This window comes from Rhinatrema bivittatum, chromosome 5 (assembly GCF_901001135.1).
Source record: "Rhinatrema bivittatum chromosome 5, aRhiBiv1.1, whole genome shotgun sequence".
Lineage (NCBI taxonomy): Eukaryota > Metazoa > Chordata > Amphibia > Gymnophiona > Rhinatrematidae > Rhinatrema > Rhinatrema bivittatum.
In genome coordinates, this window is record NC_042619.1 from 12,230,688 (window position 1) to 12,254,559 (window position 23,872).

Below are 23,872 nucleotides of genomic sequence, written 5' to 3' on the forward strand. Positions count from 1 at the left end.
CTGATAAAGTAAAAGATAGATTTGGGTGTAGGGATGATGTTAAATGGAACTGGCAGGGTCAAGCCTTCTCTGAAGTAAGACAAGTAGAGTTTGGATCGAGCAAATTTCCACTCAACATCTGCATCGTTCTGGAAAGAAGACCATGGCCAAGTTGGTAACAGCGCGTTAGGGGACACAAAGCAGGACCAGTGACATACAAAGACTTAAAGATCCCCCATACGGTCGGGGTGGCTAGTTTCCACCGTTATTATGGGGTCAGTTCAGGGCAAGCATGAGGGGACATGCCATATATTTATATTCTGCCTTTGATGAGAATCAAAATAGTGACTTATTAACTAGAAAAGATGGACCTGTCATTTTGAGGTCAGCAAGATGTCAAAGGTCTCAGGAGGCTGGAGGTTGAGGGGGTCAAGGCTGAGGGACCAAGGTGGGAGGCTAGCCAGGGTCTGAGGCTGGGAGAAAAGATCAGAGGGTGTTGATGCTTGCTGGCTCTGGGAGGGGACATCGAAGATGGGGGTAGAGTTGGGGATGGAGCTTGGCTGATTTGTTTGGCCTTCTGCTGCCCCTTGGTTGAGGGGATGTGGCTGGAAGAGGGATCGTTTTTTCTTTTTAACAAAAGGACAGTCAGAAAGGTAAGAGAGGGGCTCACTGGGTTGGTGAGAGATTTTCTAAAGAATTTAGCTTCCAGGCCTATTTGGTTACGTTTAGGCAAGCAAACTTGAGCATCCTATATCTAGTCAATTAGGTTTTAGTCAGCTAAAGTTTGGTAGATTTTGAACTCAAAATCAACTTGGCCAGCCAAGTTAGGCGCTCAGTCATTTTTTGAACATTGACCTCCTTGTACCTTACAACCAACCAGGATCTTGTGGAATAAAACACTTGCACAACTGATTATGCAAAGATTCAAATGACCTGGTGGGAAACCGATTACCACCGGAGAGCCACCTGATCTTATCCACCCTATCACAGCACACCATTTCCAAGTGCCATCATTTAATAGAGAAGGCACTTTTCAAAACTGTGCAGGTACTTGCGAAGTCCAGACACTTTTACTCATGGAGTTTGCATCACTCTCACAGGAAAAGTACCCACGTACTTTCCCTTCAAAATTAACTAGGGAAAGCGTACCCGAGGAGATCTGCACCTGCTTTTCCTGCAGGTAAATTTTCCCATCAAAATAACGTGGTGTGGTTTTCAAACTGCAAAATTGCACGCGTTGTTGCTTCTCCCAACTAAACCCCACCTCAGCCCTCCTGCTTTACCCATGGGTAAAAATAAATGTGTTGATCTCCTCTTATACAGATGGGTAACTTTCAGACAGGCCGTTTACCCAGTTAAATGGCTTTTGAAAATTGCCCTCAGAGTTACTGGCTACACATTTAACAGTGGAGCCTACTATATTACCTCGCTACTCTGTAAAATAAGTAAGTACACTAGGAGGTCCATATTCTGTCACTCTCCAGATAGTAGAGTTTATCTGGCTAACTTGGGAGGTATTTTCAATTGTGCAGCCACACAACTGAATATAGCCAGCGATTTTAAAGGTAGCCGGCTAACTTTAGGTCAGCTCTTTGGTCCTACCAGACTTAGCCAGATAAGTCTCTGAATATCAGAGTTAGTCAGATAACTTAACCGGCTATCCTAACTCCTCACCAATACGGTCCCAGAATGCCCCTAAGTTATTTGGCTAAATTATAGCTGGGTAATAAGATAGCCAAGTGCCCAAATATTCATTTAGCTGGATAACGTCTGAGTTATCCATCTAATTGCTTCTGAATACGGACCTCTAGAGGTTTTGGCGGTTACTAAACATTTTAGCAGTTTTCACTAGAAGCTTTGGTGGTTTTCTTCTCTGACTGACCATGATCTTCTGGAAGGAGTTGGTGATCATAGCGACCAGCATGTTGAGAAGCACAATGACCATGATAATGGTGAAGAGCCCGTAGAGAGCACGTCCCACAAACTCTGCCATCACAAATTCATTCATGTCCACAGCGGTGCGTTCCCCCATTCCAAACATGGTCCAGAACAGGAATTGGAAGGTCTCGTTAAAGCTGCCAGAAAAAGCAAATCATTATAAAATAGAAATCCATAAACAGTCACCTAACAACATTAAGTAAAAAAAAACTCACAGCAAGTTTTTACCATATTAATGAAATAATATCAATTAAATGTAAAATCTACAAATATAAAAATATAACATTAACAGATAAATTAATAAAACTAATTAAACCTAAAAAATATACATTCTCTACAATCTTTAGTGCTCTGCCCTAAGAACCCAGTTCTAACATAAGATTAATCAATTAGTATCCCCAGTTCGCTTTCACTGACATCCAAGAGAAAGCAAATAGCAATAGAAAATAGAAAATTAAGTCCATTGATAAAGAGTCCTGAGGACCAAATTTTAAAAGTGTTGCTCACACTAAAAAGCCCCTATACACAAGTATCTGGGCCATGCACGAGTGACACATTTTAAAAGCCAGAAATTACGAGTGCACGCGCAAGTAAAAAAAAACAAAAAACAGGGAGCATAGCCAACAGTTCCACGCATAACTCCATGTCTTAAAACCGGAAGCCGCAGTGCACAGCAGCTTGTTAGCCGAAGTCTGCAGAAATCGTGTTTTAGGGCTTACATGTCGGGATGAGGTGTCCGAGTTAACTGAGGGACACGCAGGATGACGAGCCGGAGGGGTCTGGATGATGTCGAGACTGGCTGGGCAAACTGGTGGACTAACTGGAAAAACCGAGCCTGTCCCTCACGCGAGGTTGTTTTAAAATCCGCTCACGTACGTGCATTAAAGCTGGCAAAGTCAAGATGCTATAAAAGCACGTCTGCTCGCGGAATGGCTTAAAGTTAGGAGCATACTGACGCGCAGTAGGCGTATTTTAAATCACAGGCATGCAAGTGTGTGCATGATTTGAAATCGCAGCGTATCTCGGTTCACGTTCCCGTATGCGCGTGTCTGGGTGCCCACGTGCTCGTTTTAAAGTTGGCCTGTGCGCTTGTAGTCAGCTGTCAAACATGTCTGCACACGTGTGCGAGGAGTCCTAAACGGCCAGGGTCACCATGTAGGTTATGTCTTCTCCGTGAATGGTAAGCGTTCCGAATTTCTGCTCATGATGGCTTCTGTTATTAGGGACGAGGTTGGTCCGATTATTTATATTTGCAATGTAGCTTACTTAGGATTCATATTTGAGAAGTAAGGAAGTAAAAAAAAAAAAAGTGAAATGTAACAGGATGATGTTATGTGATTTCATTTTTGCAAACTGGAGATACTAAGAAATGGATCCTATGTTAGAACTGGGTTTTTAGGGCAGAGCACTAAAGACTGTAGAGAATTTATATTTTTTTAGGTTTAATTAGTTTTATGTGTTAAATCAATTTAATACTAGTACTTCCCTGATATGGGGACTATAAATCCCTACTCTGAGCCTAGTAACGATGAGGGTCTCCCCCGGAGAAAAGCGATCCAGTGGATTTTATTATGGATGAGCTTTGTGGATCAGCAGAATAAATAAATAACTAAGATACATTTTCTTAGGGAATATTATGAATTTATAGTTATGGATTTGCATTTCATTAATGTTATTTTATTAATATGGTAAAAATTGATGTGATTTTTGTTGTACTTAGGGCAATTAGGTATTTATGGACTTGTATTTTATTAATATGTGATAATATCCTAAAAATGAAGTTTCTATGTTACTATACTGACTTCTGAAACACAATCATTTTGAGCAGAATATCTTTCTGAAAAAGAAGAATATAAATTAATAAATCTAATCAAATACCTGCCCGCTGACCCCCAAGTCACCTTTGTAATTCTGAGATCGTTCTAGTTTCTATTTTCAGCTCCTGCCGCTATACATTCTGGGAACCAAATGTATGCTCTCTTAACAGAAAGAGAGAGGCTGCAAATGCCAGAATGCCTTGAGACGCGAATTAAAAACACGGAGATGTATAGACATTTCACGATGCATAGTTTTTCGGGTACAACAATTTGCATATGGTTAAGTGGCAAAAAGAGGGGTTGCGCATGCTTTGTGATTTATTTTGTCCTGTCCCCCGAGAGCTCATTTCCTCTGAGGTGGCCTGCAGGGGGAGTTTGACCTCTGAACTGTAGTTCAAATAGTGGCTTGGGATGTAGCTGGACCCAGAATGACGCTTGGACATATCCCAGAGGAAGCTGTAAGAACGAGACATTCTGCAGTGCCATCAGCCAGAAAACTACTAATAGTCAGAGGCTATTGGTCAGAGAGCTGATGCTAGTACTGTGTGTCCTGATTGGCCCTTCAGACAGAGAACTAGCCCTGAAGTTGCTCTCAGCTGGGAGTTCAGAGGGCACAGATCTCTGTGCTGAGAACCTGCTCCACCTCTGGTGGGCAGCACATTTCCTGAAGCTCTCCAGGCACTGATAAGTAGTGAAAAGTGTTTAGCTAACTTTGATTGCTTAATCCTTATGTTATACCTGCTCCTGTTTGCAAGCTTAATCTCCTTCTGTTCGCTCTTTCCACTTTTTGTAAATAAATGCATTAGTTTGTTAGCTCTACCTGTCTTGAACTGATTGACGACCCTGGTATTTTGTAGTTGGTCGGCAGGTGTATTTCTAGAAACTGTGTGACCCCTGGGGTGTGGGTCCCTAGAAACTACCAGGGGATAATTTGCGGGCAGGGGGAACTTGCCCAGCGGCAAGTGAGACACAGTTGGTGAGTGGGGGGGGTTACCAGTATAGAAGCACGCGCACAGGTGCAGGTAGGTCTGGGCAGTGGCCACAAGGTGACCCTGAGTGGGTGCTAGGGGTGGTGCTGAGGTGTTATGTGACAGGTTACGATACTAACCAATGTTAGGGCAGCTTTCAAAATGCTCAACATCACAGGGCACTCTCACAGTCCTGAGATTTGAAAAGAAATGGGCCTGTCTCCCTGCAGGGAAGAAAAAGAGAGGATTCTAAGTGTCAGGGATGTCGGGAGCTGGTGGTCTCCGGGTGCTCTGTGGTGGAAATTTGAATGAGATTGGACAAACAGTTCAAAAGTTATTGAGATGGGAACACAGTTACAAGGGGGACAGACACACACACAAGATTATGGAGCCAGTTTCCCTGCAGGAAATAGTCCCGGGCACAAAAGCATACAATAGGATAGATTTAGCGAAGGCTTCTTAATTTAGAACAATATGGGAAGGCAGCAGAGAGCGAGAGCGCCTTCCTGATGAGATCTGGACAGATGGGAAACACCAGGAAGGCACAGGGTGTGATGCATTGCTGACGAGCTGGCTAGGAAGGAGCAGGGGGAGAGAGGCCCTGCAGTGTCCCCAGATTTGGAGACTGCCCCGGTCTTCCTGTCCATGTAATAATCATTCTGCCTGCTCAGTTCAGTCTCACTTGTAAATCCCCCAGGGAAGCCAGAACATATTGTGATGTCATCAAGCGTCTGGAAAGCTGCCCCGCCATTGGCCAGTCGCCAACACCACATGCAAATCGCTGCACCAAGGAAGGAAAACGAGACATCGTGGCGCATTCACGCGTCTCTTTGTGCATTAGCGCAGTAACAGGAAGTGCAATAAAGGATTTTCAGGCGCTTCTTGAGCATGCAAGGCAGTGGGACTCAACCTCCCCTTGTAGGGGCAATCACAGCTGCGGTTTGTGCACCAAGTTTGAAAGTGAAACGCTGGCGCATGCTCAAGGAAAAGGTACCACCCCCCAGACACTTGTACCTCCTTTATCCGCAGATTCTTTTCCCATCTAAAACAAGAAATCTATTTAAACGCCATTAGGCAGCTCTTATCTCACATGAAATGGATTTTAAATCATCAAAAAACAGAACTTATTCGGTTAAGCAGAAAATCCATTTTTAATAAAACCTTCCTTTTTAACACCAATTCTATGCAGATTGAATCTTCTAGAAATGTAAGGGACCTTGGTATTTTAATTGATTCTGATTTTAGACTGAATGCTGATATTAAGAAAAAAACAAGAGATGGATATTTTATTTATTTATTTAACAGTTTTATATACCGAATTTCTTGTAACAGGATTACAAATCAAAACGGTTTACATAATAACAATAACAGTGCCTCAAATAGTGCAATTACATAAAACAGAGGAATACAGAACTAGGATCATGAAACTGTTGAAACAGTTGTAAGTTACAAATTTTAAGTTACAATTTAAATTTAAATTTACAAGTTAAGTTTAAATTTTAAGTTACAAATTTTAAAGCGACTGAAACCTCTGTTGCATTTTAATGATTTTAGAGCCGTCTTACAATCTCTGCTTTTTTCTACACTCGAGCATTGTAATGCGCTTTTTCTTGGTATTCCTGGGTCCTATATTAGACCTTTACAATTACTTCAGAATACAGCAGCTCGAGTGTTATGTGGCGGAAAGAAATTGGATCATATAACCCCTACTCTTATGAAACTGCATTGGTTACCGATTAAGCAACGAATCGAATACAAGTCGCTATGTATTTTATCCAAATCCATAAACAACAAACAAACCGAATGGTTAAATGCATTATTGCGCCTTTATACCCCACAAAGGAATTTGCGTTCTGCAAATAAATGCTTGTAATCAATTCCATCAATCAAAACCGCACACTTAGCAGAGGTCAGAGAACGGGCAATCTCAGTTGCAGGACCCAAATTATGGAATTCATTACCCGAAGAATTAAGACTACAAAAGGACTTTAATATTTTTTAAAAAACAACTGAAAACTTTATTATTTAAAAATGCATATGAGCTGACTGCAGAGTAAAAAAATCAATATGACTGTGTGAGCAATAATCCCTTATTCTGGCTGTTTTGTTGCGTTTAAAGCTATAATATCTGGCTTATGTGTGTTTTATATTTTTTAATTATGTTTTATTTTAATTTATTAGTTTTATTTTATTTAAGTTTAAATCTATAATTTTACCATATTAGTTATAATTTTTGTGTTTTATTTGAATTAATTTTATTATGTAGCAAATAACATGTTTTATATTGACTAATTTTCTAAATTTGTTTTATTGTAATATTATATAGGTTTTTATATAATTGTGTACACCGTTAAGATTGTTTCAGATTGACGGTATATAAAATGAATAAATAAATATATATATTTATTGCTTAATCCCCCAGCCTAACTCTGTTTTCCTATACCCACATACAGGATGGGCAATATTCAAAGAGCCCAACCTCCTGGGTGAAATGCAGTTTTACCTTTGGAGATGGCTTTGAAAGTTCCCTCTCTATGTTCATCTTATCATCATCTATGAATTCTTCAGCTATGACATTCCTGTATGCACTCGGAGCCCATGTCAGCAAAAGGCATAGCATATACTGCAAACCGCCTTGGGAAGCATTGGCAAGGCAGCGTTGAAATATGAAGTAATAAATAAATAAAAGCAGGAACCTTGGGAACTGCCTTTAGCTCATATCCCCTCCCTTCTGTGCCCCCGCCCCTCACCAGCCCAGACAAAACTCAGCATAAGCCAAAGCAAACATTAGGAGCTCATACTTTCCCAGTTTTTCTGACACGGTGTAAGGGACGTAGATGTTGTTGATTCCGCACAGGAACGCCATGAGAATGATCATCAGGATGAACATAAACCTGGAAGGAGACATCAAGAGAAGAGGAAGATCACAAAAGGCTGTAAAAAGCCAGCAATAGACATAGCCCTGAGGAACTGGACAGGATGGCTCAAGTTCTAGCACACTCTTCTAAGTATGGATTCAAATGGTCCATTCCAGCCCGAAAATGGCCAGCTTGGGGAAATTACCAGAGCTTTCTGAGGGAAACCCAAAGCAGTAAGATGTGAGATATTGTTTGTGCTCCAGAGGACTAGTGGTGGGAGGACCTTGGAGAGTGAGGATGTCTCCTGGGAAAGCGACTTATACTTCCTGCATCTGATCATGGCGGCAGCTCTGTTGCCTGGTATTCCAGAAAGGGACATCCCTCAACTGTAAATTGAAGGAGACTGAGGAATGAGATTTGTGCACTGTTCTCTCCACCTAGCTTGATGTTACCCAGCTAGAGAGTCCATCAAGCTAGATTGAGAGAACCTTGCACAAATATCATCTTGGAGTGAGTTTCCTCACTCCGAAGGTCATCAAATCTTCACAAGAGAGCACTGTTCTCTTTGTACGTCTCACGTTGAATGTCAAAGTGGCCCCTAACCCCCTACACTAATATCTAAACCTCACTTCGAGTTACTAGGTGGGCCTCCCACAGAGATATAAATATACCTATCTAGGGAGAGGATACTATAGCTAGTCAGTGTCTGTCTGTCTGTCTGTCTGTATCTCTCTCTCTCACTGGTTGTATGCAGAAAATATAACAGGTGTGGCACTTATCGCAAAGTCTGAAAACGTTATTGCCATTTGTGCTAACTTAGCTCTTCGCATAGGTAATTAGCACAAATTGCAATAAACTGTCTATTAGCATAAACCATGCCCCTTTTGCTATCGCATTTTGAGAAATCCAGGCCTTTATCCTAAAATGAGGTTAAATTGTAGAGAAATTTGTGAAGATTGCATTGCAAGAGATGTAACCTGATGATCATAGAGTTCTGCAACTTTCTGAGAAGGCTGACATCAAAGCTGGACTGAGAAAGTAATTGTGCCAGAGAACTGTCTCTGATGTTCCTGATTTAAATTTCAAAAATAAACTCAGCCACTACTTTGTATTTCCAGACTGGATTCTGTAGTGCAAGCAACAGGAGCAAAGTGATAGATTTAGAAACCCTAAGATAAATTTGACTTTCTATTTTTGCCATTTGCAGCCCACTTCAGTACCTGGAAATAAACCCAACTGAATCTCCCAGTGGTCTCCTAACTACCCCAGAGAGGACCAGCTGCATAAGAATACTATTTTTCTCACAGGACAAGCAGGATGGTAGTCCTCACATATGGGTGACATCATCAGGATGGAGCCCAATCACGAAATACTTTTGTCAAAGTTTCTAGAACTTTGACTGGCACCTACTGAGCATGCCCAGCATAACACCAACCCTGCATCTAGCAGGGGTCCCCCTTCAGTCTTCTTTTTTCCGCGCAGCAGTAGCCACACGGGTTAAGGAGCTCTCTTGAGATTCCTGACAGGAATTTTCCTCACGGAACTTCTTTAAAATGTTTACCCCATAGGGGTCCCCCTATCGATATCCATACTCCGCGGTTGAAAGGTAAGGTTTTATCCTTGTTGCGGTCGATTCTTGTCGAGTTTTTTCTTCGGGCATCGACCGCACCGTGGCTAAATTTTTGTCGGAGCCACGGCATCGGGTTTTCGTCGGTGCCCCAACTGTACTCGAACAATGTCCATCACTGACCCGCACGGGGTCTGTGTTATGTGTCTGGGGTCCGATCACAATGTCCTAACTTGCACCAAATGTGCCCAAATGACACCGAAGGGTCGTAAGGCTCGTTTAGGGAAAATGGAGTTTCTCTTTCAAGTTAAAACCCTGACTCCATCGATAGCTTTGACGTCATCCGAGTCGGTACCATCGACCTCTCGCCAGCACCAGGACAGCACTGCTGCCCAACCGACATCAACGATTCCAAAGGTATCGATTCCCTCCTTGCCTCCTCAAGAAAAGGACCGAGGGGATCACCGTGAAAAGCGTCGACACCGCCATCGGAAGGCTCAGTCCACCAATCCAGGCAAGCCCTCGGCATCAGCGTCGATAAAGAAGCTCCATACAGAAAAGGCCCCATCCTCTTCTGTGACCGGATCACCGAGGCGTTCCCCACCTTCAGTGGTGCAGGGATCTGCAATTCCACCTTCACTGGTAGACTCTCCGGCTATGCCAGTGTTGCCTCCCACTCTGGAGCAGGGATTCCATGCCCCAGGCTTCCGCGAGGAATTGGATCGGATGATCCAAGAGGCCATCATTAAAGCACTTCAGGGCTTCCAACCTCCATCGACGCTGGTACCAGTCCCCGAGCCGGTCACTGATCCGATTCCCGTAGCCCTCACACCGCTACTGGGAAGACTGGATGCTTTGATCGGTGCCCTGCCATTGATGGAACTGAGAGCACCGGTACCTCCGATGCCTTCTACTCTGATTCCAATATCATCGGATGAGGAATCACAGATACCCATTCTACGATCTGGGATCTTATCACCGACTCGTCCATCGATGTCGCCGGACCCATCGGTGCCTCCATCGATGCCGTCGGTTCCTCCATCGAGGCCATCAGTGCCTCCATCGAGGCCATCAGTGCCACCTCCAATGCAACCAACGCCTAGGCCTGGTCTCTCAGGGTTAGCACCTTTTCTCCCTGCTGGAGACCCACTAAGTGCTGGAGATCAACCATATGATCCTTGGACAGATGATACCTCCCAGGATACAAATGATCTGCCATCAGAGCCCTCTCCCCCTCATGAAAAACGACATTCTCCACCAGAGGATCTGTCTTTCATTAATTTCATCAAGGAAATGTCTGAAACCATTCCTTTCCAACTTCAGACAGAGGAGGACTCTAGGCACAAGATGCTGGAAGTACTCCAGTTTCTTGATGCTCCCAAGGAAGTCATGTCTATTCCTATTCATGAAATCCTGCTTGATCTCCTGAAGAGAAACTGGGAACACCCAGATTCTGTTCCACCTGTCAACCACAGGACATATGCCACCCTATCTTGTGCAGTCAGCTCCTGGGTTCCAAAAGCCACAGTTGGATCATCATTCAGTGTTTGTTGAATCAGCCCAGAAGAAGGCACGATGTTCAAAACCCCATTCCTCCATACCTTCAGGGAAGGAACAGAAATCCCTGGATGCTTTTGGCAGGCGAGTCTTCCATGGCTCAATGCTCATATCTCACATTGCCTCTTACCAGTTATACACGACACAGTATAACAGAAACCTTTTTAAGAGGATTCAGGATTTCTCGGACTCTTTACCAGAACAACTCCAGACTCAACTTCATGCTCTGGCTCAAAAAGGTCTGGATGCTGGAAAGCACGAAGTCCGCGCTGTGTATGATATCTTCGACACAGCCTCCAGAGTATCTGCAGTGGGGATCAGTGCAAGAAGATGGGCCTGGCTAAAATCTTCAGACTTAAGACCAGAAGTCCAAGACAGGTTAGCAGATCTACCCTGTGTAGGAGATAATTTCTTCGAGGAAAAGATCCGAGAGACCGTGGCGCAGTTAAAGGACCATCATGAGACGCTGCGCCAGTTTTCCTCTGTGCCGTCTGAGTTCCCTTCCGCTCCTAAGAGAACTTTCAGATGTGACTTGAGGTGGCCTACCTAGAAGCCAAGAAAGTTTTATCCTCTGGCTTCTAGAGGACGCCCTTCCAGACCTTACCAAAAAGATCAATCCAGGCAGTCTAGACCTCAAAAGTCTCAGCCAGCTTCTCAGCCTGGACCAGCGTCAGGGTTTTGACTCCTTCCTAGAGAGTGTAAGCCATCCTCCTCTTCCATCCATTCCGGTCGGAGGTCGACTCTGCACTTCAACAGCGCTTGGCAGTCAGTCACCACAGACCAGTGAGTACGTGCAGTAGTCACTCAAGTTTACCACCTAAATTTCCTGACTGTTCCAGCAGACTCTCCACCTCGGCTGACGTGGAAAATGTCAGACTACTCTCCCTTGCTCGAACAGGAGGTCTCATCCCTCCTCAAATCACGAGCAATAGAGCCAGTGCCCCTCTCTCAGCAGGTACAGGGGTTTTTTTCCCAGTATTTTCTAATAACAAAAAAGTCAGGTGGCGGACGCCCAATACTGGACCTCCGCACCCTAAACAAATTCTTGCAGAGAGAAAAATTCAAAATGGTAACCTTGGGCTCTCTACTTCCTCTTCTACAAAGAGGAGATTGGCTATGCTCTCTGGATCTCCAAGACACTTACACACACATATATCAATTACTCCATCTCATCGCAAGTACCTGCGATTCCTGGTCAGCCCTCGCCAATCCAGTACTGTGTACTACCATTCGGCCTAGCATCCACTCCACGAGTGTTCACCAAGTGCCTGGTGGTGTTCGCAGCCTTCCTCGGGAATCAGGGTGTGCATGTCTACCCTTATCTCGACGATTGGTTGATAAGGGCTCCGACTCAGCAGGGCGCATTAACCTCCCTGCATCTTACTATCCACACCCTGATCTCCTTAGGGTTTCTGATCAACTATCCAAAATCCAAGATATTTCCATCCCAAACCCTATTCTTTATAGGGGCCGACCTAAACACTATACAGGCAAAAGCCTTTCTCCCCCAGGATTGCGCTTTCACCATAGCATCTCTGGCGCAACACCTACAGACTCAAGTGTCTTCAACTGCTCGTCACTTCCTAATACTTCTGGGTCACATGGCGTCCTCAGTGCATGTCACTCCGATGGCTCGCCTAGCTATGAGGGAGATCCAGTGGACCTTAAAAGGCCAGTGGATTCAAGCTTGTCAGCCAATGTCCAGCATTATCCAGGATACCAAACAGCTCTGTCTGTCACTAGCCTGGTGGATGCACCACTCCAACCTCATTCAAGGCCTTCCATTTCAGGCTCCAGATCCTCAAATTACCTTAACAACAGATGCATCCAACCTCAGGTAGGGTGCACATGTTGGCGACCTCCAGACTCAGGGAACTTGGTCTCCACAGGAAGCCAAACACCAGATAAATTTCCTGGAGCTACAGGTGATCAGATATGCCCTCAAGGCTTTTCAGGATTGCCTATCAAACAAAGTCATCCTGATTCAAACTGACAATCAGGTGGCAATGTGGTACGTCAACAAACAAGGGGGAACAGGCTTCTACCTCCTGTGTCAGGAAGCTGCACAGATATGGGCATGGGCCCTTTCCCACTCGATGTGCCTCAGAACAACCTACTTGCCAGGAGTGGACAATATTTTGGCGGACAAGCTGAGTCGCACTTTCCATCCGCACAAGTGGTCTCTCAACCCCACGATAGCGGATACGATATTCCAACGCTGAGGTTACCCTTGCATAGACCTCTTTGCGTCGGTCCACAACTACAAAGTGGACAACTTCTGCTCCCTCGTTCGCAGTCATCACTCACGACCAAGAGATGTCTTCGCCCTCTCCTGGGCCAGCGGTCTCCTTTATGTGTACCCTCCACTTCCTCTCATTTCAAAGGCTCTCGTGAAGCTCCAGCAGGACAAGGGATTAATGATCCTGATAGCTCCCCACTGGCCAGACCAGGTGTGGTTTCCAATCCTCCAGGATCTTTCAGTATGCCGGTACATTCCTCTGGGGAAGGATCCCCTTTTAATAACCCAGAACGAAGGGTACCTGCATCAGCCCAACCTTCAGGCTCTGTCCTTGACGGCCTGGATGTTGAAAGGTTAATACTCCAACCTCTTAACCTTTCAGAGTCGGTATCTCGAGTCCTGGTGGCTTCACGAAAGCTTTCAATGAGAAGTTCTTATCGCTCTAAATGGAAGAGGTTTACGGTCTGGTGCACTTCCATGTCCATAGACCCCTTCACTTGTTCCACTGCGAGGTTCCTAGACTATCTCTGGCACCTGTCAGAGTTAGGCCTAAAAACTTCTTCTATCAGGGTGCATGTTAGTGCAGTGTCTGCATACCATAAGGTTAGAGGAGATGTCTCCATCTCAACACAACCCTTAGTATCACATTTCATGAGAGGCTTGATCCATTTAAAACCTCCACTGCACCCTCCTGCCCCTGCTTGGGACCTTAATGTGGTTTTGGGATGGCTCATGAAACCTCCGTTTGAGCCTCTCCACTCCTGTGATCTATGCTACCTTACCTGGAAGGTAGTTTTTCTCCTTGCGATCACGTCCGCTCGCAGAGTTAGTGAGTTGCAGGCACTAGTTACCTACCCGCCCTACACTAAACTTCTGCATGACAGGGTAGTGCTCCGCACTCACCCTAAATTTTTACCGAAGGTAGTGTCGGAATTTTATATTAACCAATCTATTATCCTTCCTACCTTTTTTCCCACGCCCCATACTAACCCAGGGGAACAGGCTTTGCATTCCTTAGATTGTAAGCGTGCCCTAGCTTTCTATCTAGAACGCACGTCAGCCCACAGGAAGTCCACTCAGTTGTTCATGTCTTTTGATGCCATCAAATTTGGAAATCCTGTGGGAAAGCAAACCCTCGCCTCCTGATTGGCGGACTACATTTCTTTTTGCTATGAGCAAGCAGGCATTCTGCTGCAAGACCGTGTCAGTAGCACACCTCCGTTCGGTGCCGCTTGCTGACATTTGTAAGGCTGCGACCTGGAGTTCTCTCCACACCTTCACAGCCCATTACTGCTTAGATGAGGCTGGCAGACAGGATTCCATCTTTGGCGCGTCTATTCTACGCAACTTGTTTTCAGTTTAATTACCCAACAGCTTTCCACCGACCCATTCAGGGTTCAGGATGCCCTTCTAACCAGAATGCCACCCCTGTTGTTGTGCCGGTTGCACGTCTTTGGGTGCATTTGGTGCATTGCTCGGGCATCCTCAGCTCGGTACTCACCCATATGTGAGGACTACCATCCTGCTTGTCCAGTGAGAAAGCAGAGTTGCTTACCTGTAACAGGTGTTCTCACAGGACAGCAGGATGTTAGTCCTCACGAAACTCACCCGCCACCCCGCAGTGCTGGGTTTGTTTACGTTTTCTTATTTTATTTTTCACACGTACTATTTGCTATAATACGAGACTGAAGGGGACCCCCTGCTGGCTGCAGGGTTAGTGCCATGCTGGTCATGCCCAGTAGGTGCCAGTCAAAGTTCTAGAAACTTTGACAAAAGTGTTCCGTGATTGGGCTCCATCCTGATGATGTCACCCATATGTGAGGACTAATATCCTGCTGTCCTGTGAGAACACCTGTTACAGGTAAGCAACTCTGCTATCCCTTTGTTCCCTTGCAAATACGCTATACTTCCTCTTTCCTATCTGGTGCATATCATACACAGCCTCTCTTCTAACCCTTCCTTACCTGACCCCATCACAGACCATGTGCACAAGGTTTCTCTCCTCACCCCTTTTTATCTAACCCACATCATAGATCATCATGCTCAGCCTCTTTCTTTGCTTATTCCGATCAAACACCCATCATGCACGCCATGCCACATGCCAAGCTGCCTCAAGCTCACCAGTAACTTCAAGTGACTGAGAAAGAAGAACACATCGGACTTCCAAACTTCCTCTCTGGTCAGACATTAGATAATATTACCAGCTTCCAGCCTCAGCTGGGAACTGAACCTAATGTAGGCCCTTCCAGTTGATAGAATAGAGCATACCTGTGTCAAAAGATGGGTTTAACCTCCTGCGTGTTACCCATCAGTTGTCTGAACAGAGAGATTTTTTGAAAGGGTGAGAAGTCCCCCAAGTAGATGCCTGGAAAGATACTTTCTAAGGATTATAGGGATTATTTCATTCCAAGTAAGTGATACTTGGGGGAACAATGAAAGAGAAAACATGATGGAAGAACTCAGCTGCCCAACCTGATCATGTCATCGATCATCTTGCCAATGGAGATCTGCAGAGTGCCCAGATTCTCGTGGGCTGGCAGGATGTAGACCAGTCGGGTGAAGCTCAGCATGCTGGTAACTGCAAACAGCACCTCGGCAATCAACTGGGGATCCTCCTTGTACCATTCAAGGCGATCTGGAAGAGGTGAAAGAATCAAACCGAGGCCTCTCAACTTACCTTGTAATAAGGCTTTTATAAAAGATCTTCCCCTGTGGAGAGGGAATCCCAGGCACTGCACAAGAGTTATACTTATGGGTGGAATTCAGGCCCCACTTGTGCTGAATTTAAAGAAGTGGTATCCAGGGGACCCCCTACCAGACAGTTGCTGCAGTGGCTGAGCTAGAGAGAAGAGTGAAGTCTAAGCAAGGAAAACCCCTTGCCATGGTGTCTCAGCTTTGGACACTGCCTTTCCCCCTCATGTGTCTGCCATTTCTCCTTTCAGGAGCACCCTCCAAGTGGCCCTAATAATCAAGTCTAAAACCGAACATGTGCACAGTCCCGAGAGACCTCCGGTTGCCCTTTCGCACTGGCCTCAACAGATTTCTTTTGTACTACTAACAGCATCCGTGCAGCTCGGGGCCATGGAAGCTGGAGGAGATCCACTTGGTCTGCTCTTAGCAAGTCAATGAAAGTCAGATGGCAAACTGGTTTGTGAAGGGACTTCGTAAGCATGCGATTTATCTTGTACAAGGCCATTTGAAGTGGTGGCCCTGTTGCTCGACTGTACTTGGGAGTGGAAGAGACCTCTTGTTTCTTAAGCCATTTTGAGAACAAGTTCTTCTTCTCATTGTAGCCCTGACTTGCGTGGTTTTGAAAGGTTGGTGATGTAAAGGAGCCAGAAGGGCACTGAGAAGCCCCAGGAGGACCGGGTTAAATGACATTTAACTACAGCAGCTGGCAGATTAACATCTAGCTCTGTCTTTGGTTAGGTCGCTGTCAGACCTAACTTGGGGGTAGTCTTGTACTGAAGCGGGTCCAGGTGCAAAGATTTTATGAGGCTTTCCCAACAACTTTTAATAAGTGAATGAATTATATATTTACGGATGTTATAAATGTGCTGTTACCTAGGCGATAATTTTCAATCGTCCCTGCTATTAAATGGGGGCACTTTTAATAAGGACTTAGCCAGCTGGATCAAAGGCTTTGCAATCTATCCAGCCAAGTGGCAAAATTTCAGCTGCCCAGATTCACTGGGTGGCTAAATTTAGACAGCCGCGAAAATGGTGGGCCTGTAGGCATGGTTGGGCACTAGCCAAATAAGTTTGCTTGGCTAGCTCAAGGTGCACCAATTACTGTACTGGCCTAAATTTAGACAGGCTATGCCCAAGCAATCATCTCCCTCTCCCAACCCTAGCATACCACCCCCAACCCATAAGCTCCCTTCCCAGGTCCCCCATACAAAGTGCTTCAAAGCATCCCACATCAACACGCGAGCTCCCTCCTTCCCAGGCATCCCAAACAGGCTGGATGTTTTCTCATAATTCAAGGATACTAGGAGGCAGCCCACACATCAGGACAGATGTTTTGAAGCAGGAGTAAGGGCGACATTTTTTAGTTAGCTGCTCAGAAACCCAATGGCCCACTACACTTTAGCCTGCTTAAGGGGTTGATGTACTCAGCGTGTGCCTGTTTTCATGCAGAAGTCACGATGTCAGTGCATAACTTATTTACTGGGACTAGTGTGCACATGAGCCCGATCGAAAAGTTACATGCAGCTTCTCGAGAAGGTGTAGTTATCTTTTTTTCTGAATATTGACGTACAAGGATACCTTCGCACACTAGTTTTCACTGAATTCCGAGTTCAAGATCTTCTTTGCATGATACTGTATCGCAGCAGCTCATTAACTCAGAACTTTTGGAAATTCATGTGCATAGGTTTACTTCATTCAAAGAGGCCCTACATATATAGAAACACGCAAAAGCCAGAAAGGCCTGCATTTCTGCTCATTTTGAGGGTAAGTTTCCAAAGGATTTACACACGCACAACTGGGTTTTGCATGCGTAAATGCACTTTACGCGTCTAAGTGGGTTTTTGAAAATTGCTGCAATACATGCCATTGAATTGTCCACCATGCAATAGGTTTTACCTGCGTTAGGTGCACGTTAAATGCGTAACTGGGCTTTTGAAAATCCTTACGCTAGTACGTTACGTCTACACATGTAACTCCTTTGAAAAGTACGTCCATGGTGTGCACGTAGACTCCCATCTGTGAAAACCTTCGTACATCGAGCTGGCTCAATTCAGCTGAGAATTAGCCTAAACGTAGCCGGCCAAAACCAGACCAGCTAAGTCAGGTGCCCAGCAGCAGCTCCTGAAAATGTACCCCTTCGTGATTTTACCTCTGTCACACTCATCTTTCTCAATATGACAACGCGGGCCTTTCTACGACAACTGCTCCCTTCAACATAGACTGCTGATGCGGTGCATTTGCCGCACCCGATCTCCCCTCGAAGTCCCTCCCCTCAAGTCGTCCTCCTGTGCGCCTGCTTTAATCTGGGACTAAATGAAATACTTTCTGAAGAAAAGCAGCGGCAGAGAGAGAACCTGGGACAGGGTAAGAGAGTAAGGGAACGTGGAGATCTTACTGCTCTCAGTGAAGTAATAGCATTCGTGTGAGGAGGGCAGGTCCTGGCAGCTGAAATAACCCTTCAGGGTGACCAGCAGCCTGAGGGTGAAGGAGGCCAGGTACATGCTGATGATGACAATGTCCAGAAAATTCCACCAGTCCAAAAAGTAACTGCGCAGGCCTTCGATCCACACCTCCTTGCATTCAAACCAGAAGAAACCTTGGGCGGGAGAGAAAAAAGACCACGATAAGTGTCATGAAACACATGCAGAAATGAAAGAGAATAAAACGCACCCACGAAAATGAACAGGAAAGAAGTGTGGGAGTTCATTAACATATTCCCCCCATCCCCCAGAAATTCGTGCAGATCTGGACCGAAGTGACTTAAGATATGCAATACTCCAGAACCTACAGAAAACAAGGCGGGGGTGGGAAGGGGAGGAGTCACCTTTCTGTATATTCTTAGGCCACGCCTTGTTTTTTGCATCTTAAAAAGTTACAGTTAAAAAAAACCTTTCCAATCCCAGACAGGGACACAGTGGATCTGCATTTATATTGTGCTCCCTGGGAGCACCTCGTTAAGGTGGGAAAATTTGGTTAATGCTGGGCTGGGAGACTAGGAAGGAAAACCAGGCAGAGAAAGCTAAGTTGCTTACCTGTAAAAGGTGTTAGCCGAGCAAATCAGCCACAAATGTGGGGTAACATCATCCAATGGCGCCGAGATAGAAGAACTCTCTCAGAGTTCAGAAAAACCATGCACAGGGGTTCCCACCCAGCTGCCACCGTGGCTCTTCAGCAGTCCAGCATAGGAAGAGCCCGTTTGCCCCTGACTGACATGTGGTCTTGGAAAAAATGTTGGCAAAACAATGGGTTGATTTGAGTGAATCCCAGAGCTTAATTTTGCATTGAGTGAAAAGGAATTTTCTCCAATTTGTTTTGAATGTGCTACTTACTAACTTCATGGGATGCCTCCTAGTTTTTGTAGTTTTTAAAAAAGTAAATAACAAATTTAAAATTGCCTGTTCTATTGCACTCATGATTTTATAGACCTCTTTCATATCTCCCCCTCAGCCGTCTCTTCTCCAAACTGAACAGCCCTAAACTCTTTAGCCTTTCCTCATATAAGAGTTGTTCTAACCCTTTTATCATTTTGGTTGCCCTTCTCTGTACCTTTTCCAAGGCAACAATATCTTTTTTGAGATGTGGAAACGAGAACTGCACATAGTGGGGTAGATTTTCAAAGGGTTACGCACGTAACCCCCGAAAACCTACCACTGCGCGCGCCGAGCCTAGTTTGCATAGGCTCGGTGGCGCGCGCAAGCCCCGGGACGCACGTATGTCCCGGGGCTTTCAAAAATGGGCGGGCCGGAGGCGGTCCTGAGTCCTCCAGCACAGCGGCTGTGCTGGAGGTTCGCGTGCCGGCAGGCGTAACTCGGAGAAATAAGGTAGGGAAGGGGATTTAGGTAGGACTGGGGGGTGGGTTAGATAGGGAAAGGTGGGGGGGAGTGAAAGGAAAGTTCCCTCCAAGGCCGCTCTGATTTCTGAGCGGCCTTGGAGGCAACGGGGAAAGCCATCGGGGCTCCCCTAGGGCTCGGCGCACGCAAGGTACACAAGTGTGCACCCCCTTGTGTGCGCCGACCTCGGATTTTATAACATTGTTATAAAATTGGGTGTACATTTGTGCGCAGCGCGCGCATGTTATAAAATCCGGGGTCGGCGCGCACAAGGGGGTGCACATTTGTGCACCTTGCGTGCGCCGAGCCCTAGGGGAGCCCCGATGGCCTTCCCCGTTGCCTCCAAGTCCGCTCAGAAATCAGAGCGGCCTTGGAGGGAATTTTCCTTTCACTCCCCCCCACCTTCCCCTCCCTTCCCCTATCTAACCCGCCTCCCCAGCCCTACCTAAATCCCCTTCCCTACCTTTGTTCTCCTATTTACGCCTGCCCAAGGCAGGCATAACTTGCGCACACTGGCTGGCTGCCGGCGCGTGGTCCCGCCCCCAGACCGGCACCTTGCCCATGCCCCCGCCCCCTTTTCAAAGCCCCAGGACATGCGCGCATCGAGCCTATGCAAAATAGGCTCGACGCGCGCAGGAGGGGTTTTAAAAGGTTATGCACATAACCCTTTTAAAATCCGCCCCATATAGCGCAGCTCACTGCTTCAATGGCAGGGGGGAATGAAGATAAAAGGATGTACATTCAGACAATTACCAACAAGGACTGAGTTGCATAGTCTGGGTAAACAAATAAGCATGGGTGTAGCTTGCTTATTGCGCAGTTACTACCCCTAACCAATTAGACTTGATACTTCACTTTTATGCAGCTCCAGCACTGTTATCTACATCAATGGCAGGGGTGGAAGGGAAATAGAACCAAAAAAGTTACCAATAAGGGCCCTGACTTCAGCGGTCAAAGTAACAAATAAGTATGAGAAAAATAACTGTGAAAGCTTGCTGGGCAGACTGGATGGGACGTTTGGTCTTCTTCTGCCGTCATTTCTATGTTTCTATGTAAAAATAACCCTTGCTGTAGTTTACAATGTTAGTTTCTATCTTAGGACTTACCACCCAGGAAAGAGATCTAGGAGTCATAGTGGATAATAGGGATGTGAATCGTATTTCTGACGATTGAAAATATCGTACGATATTTTCAAAATCGTCAGAAATTGGGGGCTCTCCGAAACCGATAGGAAAACCCCACAAAATTGTTCGAAGGGTTCTCTTATCGTTTTGGGAGGAGGGCGGGAAAAACGGCACACAAAAACAATCCCTAAACCCACCCCGAACCTTTAAAATCACCCCCTTAGCTTCCCCCACCCTCTCGATCCCCCCAAAACGTTTTAAAATTACCTGGTGGTCCAGTGGCCGGCCCCTGTCACATGGTAAGGGCAAAGGGCCATCAGCGCCATTTTTATTAGTGGCAGCCGACGGCCCAAGAGCGGGAGATCGCTCCCAGGACCATCACTGGACCACCAGGTAATTTTAAAACGTTTTGGGGGAGATCGGGAGGGTGGGGGAAGCTAAGGGGGCGGTTTTAAAGGGTTGGGGTGGGTTTTTTGTTTATCGGCTCGGGCACAGCCGATAAAAAAAAAAACGATGGGACTGAACGAAAAAAAATCCACGATGTGAATCGGAACCGAATCAGAACCGATTCCGGTTCCGATTCACATCTCTAGTGGATAACACATTGAAATCGTCGGTTCAGTGTGCTGCTGCAGTCAAAAAAGCAAACAGAATGTTAGGAATTATTAGGAAGGGAATGGTGAATAAAAGGGAGAATGTCATAATGCCTCTGTATCGCTCCATGGTGAGACCACACCTTGAGTACTGTGTACAATTCTGGTCGCTGCATCTCAAAAAAGATATAATTGCACTGACAAAGAAAGGCTGTGGGCTAAAGTAATCCCATTGTTTAGCTTTTATGTGAGAATTTTTGCTTTTTAGAAAAATTAGTTTTAACATTATTGCTATGGTTATTATATATACTGTATTATTTTAGAGATGACTTAGATTTTAAGTATAGATGTGATAGAAGATATCGGTTTTGCTTTTAAATTTTATCTTGTAATAGCTGATTTTAGAATGGCTCTGTTAAATTTATATTGTTATTATTGGGTGCCTTATTCTAAACCGTTGTGATGGCCCATACTTGTACGACGGTATATAAAAGCTTAAAAATAAATAAAGTGCAGAGAAAGGCGACCAAAATGATAAGTGGCATGGAATGGCTGCCCCATAAGGAAAGCCTAAAGAAGTTAGGGCTGTTCAGTTTGGAGAAGAGGCGGCTGAGGGGGGATATGATAGAGGTCTACAAAATCATGAAAGGACTTGAACAAGTTAATGTAAATCGGTTATTTACTCTCTCAGATAATAGAAGGTCCAGGGGGCACTCCATGAAGTTAAAAAGTAGCTCATTTAAAACAAATCAAAGAAACTTCTCTCTCACTCAATGCACAATTATTTATTTATTTATTTATTTATTTAAAATTTTTATATACCGACATTCATCCAGGATATCATATCGGTTCACATTGTAACGCAAAAACAAACGCACGGCATGGCGCTTTACATTGAACAGTAAAAACATGATAACAAGGCATTAACGAGAGGGGGGAACAATAATATGGGAAGTTTTGCAATAAAATTATAAACAAAGTTTGCAATTATATACATATGTACAAAAGAAAGAAAACTATGAGGTTAATTTTAATCAGGCTAGGAGATAAGATGGGGAAGAGAAGGGAGAAGAGCGAGGAAAGAGGGGGGGCAGAGAGAAAGAAAAGAAGGTGGCGGAGAAAAGGGGAGGGGAGAGAGGGGCGGTAGAATGGGAAACAGGGGAGGAGTGTGGAGAGTGGGGACAGTGGTGAGGTATAGTGAAAAATTAAGTGTATGCTTTTGCAAAGAGCCAGGTCTTGAGCTTCCGCTTGAAAGATTTGAGGCATTCTTCTTGCCGTAGTTCAACAGGCATTTTGTTCCAGAGGGTCGGCCCGGCTATCGATAGTGCACGGGCTCTTGTGGAAGTGAGTTTATAGAGTTTAGGAGAGGGGATAGGCATGGTTGCGAGATGTGCTAGTCTGGTGGGCTTATTAGACTGGTGAAAACGGAAGGATTCATTGAACCAGTTCATTTCGGGATTGTATAGGGCTTTGTGGATGAGAGAGAGAGCCTTATATTGTATGCGGGAGGCTATTGGAAGCCAATGTAGGTCTTTTAAAACAGGTGTAATATGGTCATGTCTACGTAAATTGGTCAAGATCCGGGCTGTGGTGTTTTGTAAGATTTGAATGGGATGGATGGCATTATTAGGTAGGCCGAGGAGTAGGGAATTGCAGTAGTCGGTTTTGGCGAAGATTGTGGTTTGGAGAACTGTACGGAAATCGGGGGGATGTAATAAGTTTGAGTTTTTTTAGTGTATGGAGTTTAAAGAAGCCGTCTTTTAGAATGTTATTTATGAATTTCTTTAGTGTGACGTGACCATCAAGAATGATACCCAGATCACGGACTTGTTGAGCAAATTGGAACTGAGGAAAAGGGGGGAGGATCGGTTGGCTTTGGGATGAGATGAGCATAATTTCAGTTTTATTGGTATTAAGAGCAAGGTGGATAGAGGAAAGGAGATTGTTAATGGAATGGAGGGTTTCATTCCAGAAGTCCATGGTTTTGATAGGGAGTCAGTGATGGGTATAAGCAGCTGAACATCATCAGCATATATGTAATGAGGGAGGTTTAGACTGGAGAGGAAGTAACAGAGGGGCAGAATGTAAATATTGAATAGGGTTGAGGATAGGGAGGATCCCTGAGGGACACCTCGGTTGAGGGGGATGGCCTTGGATACGTGATTTCCTAGCTGGATTTTGTAATCTCTATTACTAAGGTAGGAGTTGAACCAATTGTGGGCAATACCTGTAATACCGATTTCAGTTAGCCGCTGTAGGAGAATGGGATGGCTAACGGTGTCGAATGCGGAGGAGATGTCAAGGAAGGCAAGAATGTATGATTGCCCTTTCTCAAATCCTTTGATAATGTGGTCTGTCAGGGAAAGTAAAAGAGTTTCAGTGCTATGAGATTTTCGAAAACCGTATTGTGCGGAGGCCAGGATATGATTTTCTTCTAGGTATTCTGTGAGTTGCTTGTTGACAGTTTTTTCAAGTAGTTTAGAGATGAATGGAAGATTGGATATGGGGCGATAATTAGCTGGATCAGAAGGGTCAAGTTTGGGCTTCTTTAGAATAGGTTTGACTATTGCCTGCTTCAGGGGGAGCGGCACCTGTCCAGAGCTAATAGATAGGTTGATGATTTTTGTTAAAGGTTTGGCAATGATGTTGGGTATTGTAAGAAGATGTTTAGTGGGTATGGTGTCAGATGGGTGGGTGGAAGGTTTGGCTTT

The 23,872-nt window shown here is 45.2% G+C and overlaps 1 protein-coding gene across 1 annotated transcript in view; it reads right to left on the bottom strand.

The window, feature by feature from the left end:
- LOC115091702 (short transient receptor potential channel 2-like) overlaps positions 1–23,872 on the bottom strand; it is a 263,493-nt gene that overhangs the window by 21,973 nt on the left and 217,648 nt on the right. Inside the window, exons 19-23 of the mRNA XM_029601860.1 lie at positions 18,010–18,210; positions 15,396–15,558; positions 7,504–7,596; positions 1,862–2,054; positions 1–128 (exon numbers count right to left, since the gene is read on the bottom strand). Coding sequence (XP_029457720.1) covers positions 1–128; positions 1,862–2,054; positions 7,504–7,596; positions 15,396–15,558; positions 18,010–18,210 — 778 coding nt within the window. The remainder of the gene's footprint in view (positions 129–1,861; positions 2,055–7,503; positions 7,597–15,395; positions 15,559–18,009; positions 18,211–23,872) is intronic.